General features: G+C 42.2%; 1 protein-coding gene across 2 annotated transcripts; it reads right to left on the reverse strand.

Moving 5' to 3' along the window:
- Window positions 1-290: 290 nt before the first annotated feature.
- On the reverse strand, window positions 291-13313 carry map2k4a (mitogen-activated protein kinase kinase 4a). Of its 2 annotated transcripts, none has more exons than XM_079564517.1 (12): window positions 12970-13313; window positions 11338-11373; window positions 5516-5621; window positions 5160-5334; window positions 2982-3101; window positions 2789-2908; window positions 2665-2716; window positions 2453-2580; window positions 2138-2215; window positions 1619-1767; window positions 1331-1376; window positions 291-605 (listed from the first exon to the last, which is right to left on the reverse strand). In XM_079564517.1, the coding sequence occupies exons 1-12, from the start codon at window positions 13097-13099 to the stop codon at window positions 492-494; spliced, it is 1254 nt and encodes a 417-aa protein (XP_079420643.1). In that variant the 5' UTR covers window positions 13100-13313; the 3' UTR covers window positions 291-491. The 2 variants fall into 2 exon arrangements, with proteins under 2 accessions (XP_079420643.1, XP_079420644.1); XM_079564518.1 differs by having other exon boundaries at window positions 5516-5609; window positions 12970-13312.
- Window positions 13314-13628: the final 315 nt, after the last annotated feature.

Consider the following 13628-nt stretch of genomic DNA (forward strand, 5'->3'; position numbering starts at 1 on the left):
GAGCAATCTTTGAATCTTCCCCAGTGGCTGTACTTAACAGCGTGATGGCAGCTCAATAAAAGCTCCTCTGAGCTACTTTCCTCACCTCTCAATCTCTTGTTAAACTCAAACTAGCTTTATTTCAGCCACACAAGTTGCATAGACTATTTTTTCTCCCCTTAATCCCTTTCTTCAAGAAGTAGAGGCTTATGGTTAGATCACTTGAAAATCAGGAAGTGAAAGTACTGGATATTTTGTTTCAGCTGCAATCTTGGACTCTAATTGAATGCTTTTTAATGACAATAAAAGCCTTAAATTTGACTTAGCACCCCGCAGAACCCCTGAGAGTAGCTACAGTAAATCCGGATGTGGATCACGTCCTGGTGCAGCTCAGAGCAGCAGCCGCACGGTCACAGAGGACTCCGGGCGCGTGTGGGAGACACTTTACACGGGGTTATAGCTGACTGCGGTGCTGTGGTAACGGGTGTGTGTGTGTGTGAGTGTGGTTTGGTTCAGTCCATGTAAACCGGGGAGCTGGGCTGGGTGGGTATCTGGTCCAGAATCCTGCAGAAGTACCCGGCCACGTCCACGCTGCGCTCCTCGTACATCTGGATGAACGGGTCCCTCTGAAGATGAAGACGAGAAGACGCAGAAATGAGAACGATCGCCTTCACGTTCAGTGATTCAGGCGAGTGTTTTCTCCTTTAAACCGGGCACATTTTCACACGCTTTACCCAAATTTAAAAGCTGCTCGACTGGGGTTCACAGCCTTTAGGCGAGTGTAATGCCTCATATTTGAAAGCTAAGACCTGCAAAACTCATCTAAGCTTCTTCCTTGTCATGTTTTAGTCGTTTTTGAATCATGTTTTCATTGCATTTTGGACACATTTCTTTATTTGTGTAATGTTACTGTGATCAAGCCACAAAACTGTGACCTAAACATGTCAAAAAAGCAGCAAAAATGTGATGAAAACGACTAAAAAGAATGAAAACGTGAAAATCAGAAGCTTAAGAGTTCTGTAGGTCTTAAGCTTTAAGATTTGAGTAAAGCTGAGCTGGAGAAACTGCACTCATTTAAGGTCAGGGGTTAAAGGGTTGGTATCAATGTGTAGCAAATAAGGCTTTGTAACTAATATATCAACAAAATAAAACCATACATCTAAACCTCTATCCATCATTTAGATTTTGTTGCTGAAAAAAATACAGGCTTTTTTCAAATAATATTTTTAAGCGATGAAAACATAATGACAGAAAACCTTTTATCTCATATGAATGTGAGTCATCTACATTTTCCTCCCTATTGACCTGCAGCGTCTCGTCTTAACTGTGAAATATCTGCTCTGGGACTCACCAGCAGCTCCCGGTACTTCGGCCTCTTGGACTCTTCCTTCGTAAGGCTTTGAGGGAAAGAAACAGAAATGTATCAGGATGACGCAGTACAGGGGTTTGTCCAGCAGAGGGACCCTTACAAAAGGAGTTAAGACGACATTGTGCTTTAATGTTGTTCTAGTCAAATAATGAGCTGAAATAGTGAGCTTTTCATTGCTTTAGTTTAGCTGCCTTCATGATTGCGTGTGTTGCAGCACTTTAGAACAACATTAGGCCCTCTTACACACAGTAATTGGAGTAATTTCCTCACCACACGTTAACGAAGGAGATAAACTTTGGCGAGAAGCGCCGCTCGTCAGAGTTGCTGAGCTGCGGAGGGTCTCCCCGGACGACCTGCGTCAGCTGATCGAACACGCTGTTCCACTTGGGGTAAGGGAAGCGCCCGGTGGCCAGCTCGTACTGCACAGGAGGAGCACAAGAGGGTTACAAATGTAAAGAAATAGACAATATATTGAGTTCATGTGATGTCACAACATCCTGAACAGCCTAGAGTTTAAGCTGGTGCAGCGAAGAATTCTACAGTGAAATCTATGGTAACAGGCAAAATGGGCAAAAGAACCGTCTTATAGCAATGTCCAAAAGTGAGTAGTATTCAAAATGCTAGATGTCGGTCTGATGAATGTGGCAGGTGTGTGAATCCAGGATCAGAGGAGACATTTTGACACTCTCCAAAACGGGTCTCTCCCATTTAGTTGCATCGTCCCTTATACACCTAATTACAAAGAAACTATAACCAAGAGGGAATCAAATAAATCATGAATAGACTGACCAGAGTGATCCCGAGACTCCACACGTCGGAGCGCACGTCGTATCCGTGTCGAGACGCACTGGGGTCTATCCTCTCCGGCTGAAAGAGGAAAAAATGACTTAGATTTTTTCTTAAAGGCAGAAATGTCTCTCAGATGAACTTAAGGCAGGTACTACAAAGCTGGATTAGAGAAGAATTAGCGAGAACTCTTAGGAGGTTCACAAACTTTTTAAGGCGCAAATTCCCATGAAAACAACCTGTCAGCCCCAAAGCTTACAGGGTTAGTGGAATTTAATGCAACCTCTCGGGGTAAAGGTTAGAGGAGCCGGGACTCACTGCCATGTAGGGCCGGCAGCCCGCGTCTCTGGTTTTGGCGATGGAGTCCACGAGCTGCCCGCTGATCCCGAAGTCACACAGCTTAATGTTCCCTTTGCGATCCAGGAGGATGTTCGAAGGCTTGATGTCTGAGGGAGAGGAGAGACGGAAGCTTTTTCACAACAGAAACAGCAGACAAAAGTTTATAAATACTAGCAGCAACCTGATCTTACCTCTGTGGATAATCTTCAAGCTTTCTTTTAAGTGGTTAAGTGCCTTCACAGTCTGTGCAGAAGAAATCCATAGTCATGCAAACCGGCAAATGACAGAAAGACGATTTTTGGCTGAAATACTCACCGCTAACGTGATTTTTCCCAGTATTTCCTCTGGGATGACGTCGTCTGACGAGCAGTACACGAACTTGTAGAATTTGTCTAAAGAGGTAGCCATGAGTTCCATACAGATCCAGCAGTCGCCCTGAACAGAGGAAAACACAGCATTTAAAAACACAGGAGACATTTAATGACCACTACACCGCGTCCACCCTGACCTCTCTGAAGAGGGCGCCGTAGAACTGCACGATGTAGGGGCAGTCGCTGCTCCTCATCACCACGTCCAGGTCCATGAGCAGCTGCTTCTGTTCGCGCTCGTCCACCGTCGAACGGATCCTCTGCAATCGCAAAAGACGAAAGATTATTCTGTAAAATAGCGTTTATGCAGGTAGCAGCAAATCCAATCAAACGCTTTTTATGTGCAAAGAATCAGGAGTGAGTGGAGACGTTATTATTCAAAAGCCAACTGGACACAACGGGCAACTTTACAGAATTTCTTTTTACAATTTCAGTCAAAACAGCTGTTGAATGAGTTCTACAACAAATGTTTTAGTTTTGATCAGACCAGTGTGGGTTTATTTCTTGAGGCAGATAAAAGGCCAATCGGCCATATGCACAAGAGTGTTCCCACCAGGACCTGGAGTTTGCATGTTCTTCCCTGTGTCTGCGTAGGTTTCCCCTCCAATATAAACATGTACAATAGGCCAGGATGAATGAGAGTGTGTGGCGTGTATACATGCATGAGATCCATGTATGTCCATTAACATGCACTGTCCTGACCAAATAAACCAATAAATAAATAAAAACATCTCGTCAGGAGCAAAGAATTCACCAGAGGAAACTTCCTGCTCATCAGTTTTTTTGTCCTAAAGTTAACCGCTAACACTAAATAAAGATAACACCAAGATTTTGAACGAGCCGCTCAAATAATAATCCGCCTGTCTTTATTATAAATACTTTTTAGTCATTTCATTCTTGTGTTGGTTTTTTTTATACTACCCATTAGCTTTGTGATAAAAAGTCCTCCTCAACAAACACAGACGTTTCCTGCATCAAGAATTTACAGCCAACGTAATGTTTTTAACACGTCCGAGTGACTTCCATCAGTGTCAGACTGTCAGTGATGTTTTCTTCAATCCAATCCAATCCACTTTATTTATATAGCACATTTTATAAACAAGTGTTTCCAAAGTGCTGCACATAAAATCGGCAATATAGGAATAAAAAATTAAATAAATATAATAAAATCAAGTGAAACCAAACTATACATTTAGCTAAAACAATAAAATAGTTTAAAACATAAATAAGATGCAAGAATAAAAGAAATTTAATAAAATTTGTTAAAACAATAAAAGAAAATTAAAACAATAAAAGAAAATAAAAGACACAGAGGACCACACAACTCACGCGGTGTTAAAAGCCCGAGAATAAAAGTGGGTTTTAAGACGAGATTTAAAACACTCCAGGGTGGGGGCCGTTCGGACGTGAAGGGGCAGAGCGTTCCACAGCTTAGGGCCGACAACGGAGAACGCTCTGTCCCCTCTGGTTTTTCGGTTCGTCTTAGGAACCACAAGCTGGAGCTGGCCCTCAGACCTCAGAGCGCGCGCTGGGGAGTAAATTTGGATGAGGTCTGTGAGGTACTGAGGGGCCAGTCCATTCAAAGCTTTAAAAACAAACAATAAAACCTTAAAATCAATTCTAAAATTAACAGGAAGCCAGTGCAAAGAAGCAAGAATTGGTGAAATATGTTCACATTTTTTGGTTCCTGTTAAAAGCCGTGCCGCAGAATTCTGGACTAACTGCAAGCGGTAAAGAGCATTTTGGCTGATTCCTGTGTACAGCGCATTGCAGTAGTCCAGGCGAGTGGAGATAAAAGCGTGCACGACTTGTTCAAAGATTTTCAAACTTAAAAACGGTTTCACTTTGGCTAAAAGACGAAGGTGATAAAAACTCGATTTAACAACGGTGCGATCTTGAGCTATTTGTTGCTTTGTGCAAGACATCGCTGATCCTTATTGGGAAAATAGACAGAGAGGAAGGACTGCAACCTCCAAAGATTGCCTACCAAACCAGAACCAAAAGACTGAGACTTTAATATGAGCCCTACGACATCTTATAGAGGATTATAGATGAGACAGTTGGACAAAAAATATCGGGCAAAAAAAAATACCCCAAAATTGGCATCGGCTTTAGAGAAACACTCTAGCTTTTTCCCCACACCTGACTGGTCACTTTCTGTTATCTATTTCAGAGTCAGTCCCCGAAACCTTGTGATCAACTAAGATCGCAGAAAGTGAGCAGTGGAAACAGTCAGGCATAAGAGAAAAAAAACTCTCACATTGGTCTGATCAAAAAGAAACAGTTTTCCCAGTGAAGATAAAACAAAGAGGCCTCACCTTGACGGCCATGATGTGGGCGCTGGGCTTGTGCACCATCTTGTTGACGGAGCCGTAGGCGCCGCGGCCGATCTCCCCCAGGTCCTTCAGGTCTTCGGCGGTGAAGTCCCAGTGCTGCTCTGAGGACAGCTTCAGCTTCCCCCAGGACTCCATACTGTGGGACCGCAGCCGCTCTCTGACACACAACACCAGCAGCAGAGCAGGTTATAACAGGGCAACAAAAACATCTGGTGATTTTAGCCATAGTTTCAGCCTCATCAAATACTGTGCCATCTCGCTAATGATAACGAGTTCCGATAAGTGGGCACTGACATATCGAGGGATTAACACTTGAGTATTTTCAAAGAGCGGCTCACATGTGCGGGTTCTGGAAGGGCGTCGACCCCGTCGTGTTGAGTGTGAAGCGAGTCGTGGGTTTGATCGAAGGATTCGCAAAGTTCAGCTTCAAAGCTTTCCGTTTACCTTCAGTGAGAAACACACGGCAATTAATGAGAGAAATATCATCACGTTATAAAGAAAATATCCCTCCTCCAAAAAAGGACAGGGCGAGTGAGTGAATGAGCCACAAACATGCCTCAAATAAAACATAAAGACGACGTCCATGGAGACTTTATTGTTTTAAGAACATTTGTCCGTGTGTAAAGAGATTTGGGGGGGGGGGGGGGGGGGGGGGGGGAGATTACATTAGAATTTTACCATTAGCTCTACAATCATTTGTGTTTCTATTCTCTGCCAATCCTATAATTTGGGTTTCTGCAACAGCACCATCTAGTGGTCATTTTTGGTTTTACTGAAGAGAAAAGGCAAGTCAAAGCTAGGGCTACAACTAATGATTATTTTGGTAATCGATTAATCTGCAGAAATTTTTTAAGATTAACTGATTAAGAAACTGAAAGAAAGTTGTTAATGATCTTCCTTTGTTACTTGCTTTGTGCTAGACATTGTAACGAGACGGCTGTTGTAGCTGTGCTTCGTTTCTGTTCATTAATTATGCAAATATTTCAAATAATAGTTTGTCAGTGAAAGGTTCTCTTTTGCTAATGAGGGAAAACTCGATGCTGCTGATTGTATAATTGTATGATTGATAATGTAACTTCATTTGGATACGGTTAACTTATAAACATGCATGTTGTGTGTGTGTGCTCGTTGCAGGGGTCGTTAGGTCGCATTATTGTTTTGTATACAGTGCTACGCCTTTATGGTAGATGTATACAGTACATGTGTGACAGTACATGTGTTACAGTACATGTAATGAGTTGTGTAAATGATGTTTTCCACTGTGATCGGATTCTGCGAGTATGTATAATCTATTTTTTGCTGTTGTTTTGCACTATGTTCCTTTGTATTATTTTATTGTATGGATTTTGGGGGTGGGCGCTTAAAAAACTCTTGCTTCGGCCCACTCCTTTTGAGTGTAAACTGCTCAAATAAACTCAACTAAACTGATGAATTACTTGTGAAAGGTGCATGAAAACCTTCCTTTTCAAACCTTTTATAAAGCTAAGAACCTCCAGAGTTCAGCCACTGAGCTTTAGCGACTGGAGGCGGCACCGGCTCTGACTGGGACTGAGGGAGTTTATTTCCAAGCTGGTTTAAACTTTAGGATCTGGCAACAATAAGAATGGAGCACTTAGCACTTTTTCCTTTTGTGTTGTTGCAGTTTTTGCTGTTCGAGTCTTTGTAAACCAGAAGCGAAGACTAAAATATTTTGTCAACTATTTCAATAATCGATTGATTGTTTCAGGCCTGGTCAAAAACGTTGGCAGGAGTGTGTCAAAAGTGCTGTGTGTACAAATGTCGAACTTTAAACATTTTCTGCTCATCTTTTTTAACAGCACACACTTTGTTCTAAAACACAAAGGGCACATCTTATTGAAACTATAAAATCTCCAAAGACATCAAGTGTAAATGGGAATAAATGTGGGAGAAAACAAGTGTAAATATGGACTGATCCAGGTGCCGTTAAACCTTGAGACTTAAACCATTTGTCGCCAGTGAATAAAGTACATCCAGAAAACATCATGAATCCCAACACGTGCAGCACAAATCCCACCTTCCCCCAAACACAGCAAAACATAATAACAACAGCCACACCACAATGAGGAGAGAGGACTGTGAATGAAAAAAACAAATCAAATGAGTAAAAAAAAAACATGCTTTAAGTTTAAGGCCAACTGCTGTGAAAACATCCGCCCAACGGCACAAAACCAAGAGCAAAGAGCGTTCTCCTCGAAAGGACCGTCCGAATGTTAGTTAAACTGAACTCTGTTAGAGCAGTGACACCACGAGGACGAGACCGGAGCCAAACTACACACACGACTCGCTTAACTACGCTCTGACTGTCGGGCCACACGGCGGATCTCAAACGATTCAGTGAAGCAATCGGAATGAAGTCATAAAAAAGTCATATTTTTGACCTAACGTAACCTGCAGTGAGGGGTATTGTGCGTTTGGAAACAAGGTTAAACTCATCTACACTTTGTTGGTTAGAAAATGCAATATTGATCTAAAACAGCTGAAACAAAAGTATCCATTAGACTTCCTGATCCTACTACTACAGTATAACCCAACTATGTCCCTCCTCGTGCTCCCCTTTGCTGCACAGTCTATGCAGATGGAGTAAGATCCTAAGATCCTGAAGCAATCAGGTAACAGTCAGGTAGACAGGCTGGCCTAGTAAAATCAGAGGGACGTCTCCTTAAAGAGACTAGATGCAAGTTGGTCATTTTATACTCACTACTGCCACCTCAGGTCTTACCCGTAACTGCAGTCTCTATATTAAGCTCGTGCATGACGGCACTTTTGACCAGAAGTAACAACTTTTGTGACAGTGCAGGATTTTAGAGGCAGTTGTGGTGAACAGGTCTGAGCTCATTCTACACATCAGGACATTCGTTTTTTTTTTTTATTACAAAGAAAGAAAGAGGAAGTTACTAAATTAAAATGTTAGTCGTGTCCAAACTCATTCCTCACTGCCCTGACGTATTTGTAGCATCCGAATTCTTCACAGGGGCAAGTTTATCGGCACATTTAACAACCTGCAGGGTCACTTTCACTGCAACACTAGAAAACTAGCTTTCAAGTTCATAAAATGTATAGATGCTTTATAATTAGATGCACAGTGTTTTTCCACACAAATGTATGAGTTTATTATATATTAAAGGAGAACAAAACAAACTTGGTTTCATTTTCGAAAAAACCTTGGTAGGGGAAGAACAAACTAACTAGAACTCGAAACTAATAAACTGAAACTCATGTTGGAGAAGTAAAATCATATTGTATCCATTTCTTACTCCTCCGTAGTCCGTGCTTCAAACACAGCTTACTTTTGCGCAATAACATCAAGTTAAATTTCACTAAGCCTATCAACACAATCATAGTTTTCTGCTCGCTCTTCTTTTTCCTTTCTTAATTCAATAATTGAGAACAATAAACATGAGCATACATTTCATCCCAGTTCTGCCTGTTCTCATCTAAATCTGTTGTGTTAATGTCCTATGTCCAACACTGTTTGTTTATACTGTATGTCTTACACTGTTTCTCTATCACTCCTCTAAAGAAAAAAAGGGGTGAAAAAAGGAAATACACTGAAGTGATGTTTATTTTTACTCCGGGATGAAAGGATTAAGTCAGGCAAAAGATCCAGAGGTGGCTTTTGCATAATACTCCTCCTTTAAGAACTAAAAATCCCTGTGTCTCCATTCGGTCTTACTTGCACATAACCCTCCTCACCCTGTAGTTTAAACCTCTACAAAAATAGAATATTCACATTAGCTCATTTCAGTCTCCTCTCTAGTGTAAAATGCATATAATGAAACTTGACGATGCTAAAATTAAAGTCTAATGGTTATAAAGATCTATCGAACAGAGAGGAAGGCGATCTACACTCCCTGCTGTGTTTTGGCACCGGTCTCTGCTCCTCTTTCCGTGTGAGTGGAGGTTAAAGGTCGGGGGGCAAACCCGGGCGCCGTCCCCCCCCCAGAAGCAGAGCTCACACGCGGGCAGCAGGCGTGCGCTTACTTGGGGGAGCTCCAGAAAGGTTTATCTGGAAGCCTACGGAGACGAAACACAGCCTTTTACTCCGATCAGATTCAGATTTTGGGGTTAGTATAATGTTTCCCTCAGGTGTGGAGGCGTCAGAGGAACTGGCCTTGCTGCTGAGGGCTGAATATCGAAATGTCGGCCAACATGGAATCCAATAAGTTCATCGAAACAATTAGAAAATGTACGCGAGAGCCACTGCTTTAGATATTCAGCCCTCGTCGCCGGAGACTTTGGGGAACATGCGAAAAAAATCATTGATGGCAGCAAAAGGTTAATGTTGGATTTAAGGGACAAATGAGCCTGCGCATGGAAACAAAAAAGGTTTACAGAAATCATTAAAAAAAAAAGGTTTTACAATCAAAGACTCTCACCGTTCAGCATCACGTCAGAAGTTAGAAAGAAACAATGGTTAGCAACATTTGAAAAGTTCAACCACAATTAGAAACATGTGTAAAACAGATCAGTCAATGTCTTAGGGTGTGGGCTAATCAGTTATGGAAAAAAAACTATATAATGCTGATCATTTTAGCCATAATAGAAGCTACAAATCTTAACTCTATCATTCGTTGACTAATTAAAAGGGTTTATAAGACAACATCAATCAAATATTCCATGTAGAATTAGGGCTGGGCGATATATTGATATTTAAGATATATTTTTAAATGAGATATGGAATTAGACCATATCGTACATCGATATAGTTCAAGTTCAGATAAGCAATTAAAGGAGCTATAGATACAGACGGCATCTCTGGAATTGCCCATATATGGTCATGTTTGAAAACAGTTAAAAAATGTAAACTTTCTCTAATTATTCAAAAGCTACTTTAACAAACGCTGAATTGTGAACATAGTTTTCTACTATATAAAGATACAAAGACATGGAGAGGAGCAAAGTGGTTCAACAGCCCATAAATACATAAATAAAGGAGAATGCTAACAGAAGACTACATTTGTGCATCGGGCTAATGCTAACGGTTAGCTAGCACTAGCTGCAACTGCCGTTTTTTCACTTCTACTGAACAATCTGCTGTGAGAAAATATCCATATGGACCTGATTTACACTTGACTTCATTTATGTGATAAATAAGTTCATATTCCACCAGAAAAAGGCCACAAAGAGTGAAAAAATGTGTTTCCCAAAAGATCTTATCTTCCCCCTCGGCGAAGCCACGCCCCCTTCTAAGACGAGGTGCCGTCTGTATCTATATCTGATTGTACAAAGAAACAGGGTCACTCAAATTTCAAATGGCTATTTTTTGGTCCAAACTCATCTCAAACTTTCCTAATGCATTTACAACGTCAAAATTAGTCACAGGGACTGAGGTTAAACCAGGATTCATAACTTTCAGGGAGGAAAACTGTCACTTCGCTGTAAAATATGCCTACTAGCCTGACATTTTATGACTGTTTAAAAGGCTTTAAAATCAGTATTTTTTTGGATAAATGTCTGCTTTTACCATATACTAAAGGACAGGAAATGAAAACAAAATCAAGGATAGCTCCTATAAGTCAACAAATAGAAACATGTAGTCTCAGGCTGATATTTTAAATAAGTACTTTATATATAAATGCTGCCATCAGAAAAAGACTGACCTATTTTATTTTATAGGCTATTTGTTATACAGCTTTGTTATACAGTGTTTATGTTTACATTTTATAGAGTTTTCAATAAAATTACTCGTATTTGGCTTTGACTGAACATTTCATTTCACAGCTCTCACTTTGCGATAGCTGTGATCAGGATATCGTATATAGATATTCAACCTATCGGGATATGACTTTTGGCCCATATCACCCAGTCCTACGAAGTACACAAGTACAAACTAGATCAAGCACATTGGAATTCCTGTGCGTTTCATGTGCATGTGAATGCATGTGTTAAATACATTGGAAAACAAAAGTGCAACATTACATAATCGCACGTAAAGCGAACATCACTAGAGGAGTAGTTTTTAGATAATGCAAATGTGGAAAGTGTTGGTTATAATGATTGTGATTGAAATCTAAAGTCGTCGTATCTGAGCCGGAGCTTTAGGCCCAGTGTCTAATGCTCAGGGTCCTGTATCTCAGTTACACCACGGCCAACTTTAAAAAGATTAAGTAACAAGATAAATAGAAAGAGTCTTGATTACCTGTTTCGCTTTGACACCTCCAGCAAGTGTTGGTTTCTGAAAGTCAGAACATGTTTGGGTGAAAATTGGATCGCTAATTCCAACACGCAAGACAATGTTGACAACAGTAAACTATACTCCGTTTAACACACCTCAGGATTGAAGGGGTGTATGATCCCCAGAAAGAGTTTCTACATCCTAGCCCTAGTCTGTTTTATTGAGATTTAACCTCTTAATCCCCACTTTAACTGAGCACATTTCATCCAGTTCAGCTTTACCCAAATCTAAAAGCTTCTTACAGCCTACAGGCTAGTGTAACGCCTCATATGAAAGCCAAGACCTGCAAAACTTCCATGTGTTGCTGCGTTATTTTAGCGCTTCTTATGTCGTGTTTCTTTTGCTTTTTCATCCTAATTTAGGATCGAGTGAGGGACGGATGGAGCGTGAGATCGACAGACGGATCGGTGCGGCGTCAGCAGTGATCGGTCGCTGTATCGGTCTGTCGTGGTGAAGAGGGAGCTGAGTCGGGGCAAAGCTCTCGATTTACCGATCGATCTACGTTCCCACCCTCACCTATGGACATGAGATTTGGGTAATGACCGAAAGGACAAGGTCACGAATACAAGCGGCCAAAATGAGTTTCCTTCGCAGGGTGGCTGGGTGCACCCTTTGAGATCGGGTGAGGAGCTCAGTTACCCGGGAGTCGCTGCTCCTTCAGCAGCTGAGGTGGTTAGGGCATCTGTTTCGGATGCCTCCTGGTCGCCTCCCTCAGGAGATGTTCCGGGCTATTGGGACAAGGCCTCGTGGAAGGCCCAGGACACGCTGGTGGGACTATGTCTCCGAGCTGGCCTGGTGTCGCCTCGGGGTCAGAACAGCTGGAGGAGGTGTGTGTGAATCGGGAAGTCTGGGCATCTCTGCTGAGACTGCTGCCCCCGCGACCCGGCCCCGGATAAAGCGAAAGAAAGTGGATGGATGGATGGAGCCTAATTTGGGTCTCATTTTTTTCAGGAAACTTTCAGATTTGGGTAATGCCTGGATGTTAATAGGTGTTGTTGCTGTTTAGTTGTCACTTTTTCGTCACGTTTCTGTACATTTTTGTCGCTTCTCTGTCATGTTTTCGTTGCTATTTTGATTTTTTTCAGGAAGCTTTTAGATTTGGGTAATGCATAGATTCTTGAATAATAACTGGAGAAAATTTGCTTGTGTAGGTGGGGGTTAAGAAGTTAAACACGCCTTTTACAATAATGACTATCTTATTCAAAAATCCCCTGCTAAAATGTATTTCTAATTGGAATGTGCCAATACAAAACAAAACGACCTCAACACACTGTAAACGCATTTTTTCCAAGCAAAATGCCTTATTTCTTCATGAAACCATTAAATGCGTGGGAAAAACTGGGATACAGTTCTCCCTCTTTATGTCATGTAATCTACAGCGATCGTTTTAAACTGATATTTCCAGATTGATTCATCATTTCCCTTTCCCTCTGCAGTGTCTGGCCTTGAAGCTGGGGTTTCTTCCTCATCTAAAATCAGCAGCTGGGTGTTTTTGTTGCTAACCAGGTGCTAACCCGCCGCTAACCCTGAGCCCCGCACAGCCAGCCCGGACCAGGCCGTGCTCCTCAGCCTCCCCCCCCCGGCCCTGGAGCTTACCCTGCAGGCTGCTGACGGTGGTGACCCTCGGGGGCGGCAGCAGGGGCTGGTGCAGCAGCTGAGCGGAGCCAGGGCTGGGGCTGCTCTTGTTGGCCGCCGTCGCAGAGTTGTTAGCGCTGGGAGTCGCCATTGTTTCACCTTCCCCTGCACAGACCGCGGGGGAGAAGCAGCTTCGGGCCGCGCTACGAGGAGGGGACGGGGTTTGGAGCGCGTCCAAGCCTCGGTGTGCTAAAGGGTTTGAGGATGAAAGCGGCCCAGGGAGGACAAAAACAAACAGCAGCTCGGCTAAGCTAACTCCAGGAGCTAACGCAGTGATCAGCTGACACTGACGTAAACAGCACACCCACACTTCCGGCGAGAGGCGCGACCTTTCACAATAAAAGGGTAAATAGCGTCACAAAATCAACTTGCTAGTTTAACCGCTTAACCCCCGCCTTAACCAACTGCATTTTCTCCAGTTTGGCTTTACCCAAATCTAAAAGCTTCTGGACTGGAGCTTACAAATACAGGCCAGAGTAACGCCTCATTTGAAAGCTAAGACCTACACAACAGATCGTAACTTTTTTGTTGTTGTCATTTTGTTTTTGGCTCTTTTTTAAAATCCCATATTCGTGGTTTTTCTTGTGTTTTTGTTGTTTTTTGTTGCTTTTTGTAGGTTT

The sequence above is a fragment of the Gobius niger genome (assembly GCF_951799975.1).
Source record: "Gobius niger genome assembly, chromosome: 10".
Taxonomy (NCBI): Eukaryota; Metazoa; Chordata; class Actinopteri; order Gobiiformes; family Gobiidae; genus Gobius; species Gobius niger.

Coding starts and splice junctions, on each gene's coding strand:
- map2k4a (XM_079564517.1), bottom strand. CDS start 13,099: ATGGCGACTCCCAGCGCTAACAACTCTGCGACGGCGGCCAACAAGAGC. Junction 2,909..2,981: donor ACGGCGCCCTCTTCAGAGAG/GTCAGGGTGGAC, acceptor TCCTCTGTTCAG/GGCGACTGCTGGATCTGTAT. Junction 2,216..2,452: donor GCTGCCGGCCCTACATGGCA/GTGAGTCCCGGC, acceptor TTCCTCTTTCAG/CCGGAGAGGATAGACCCCAG.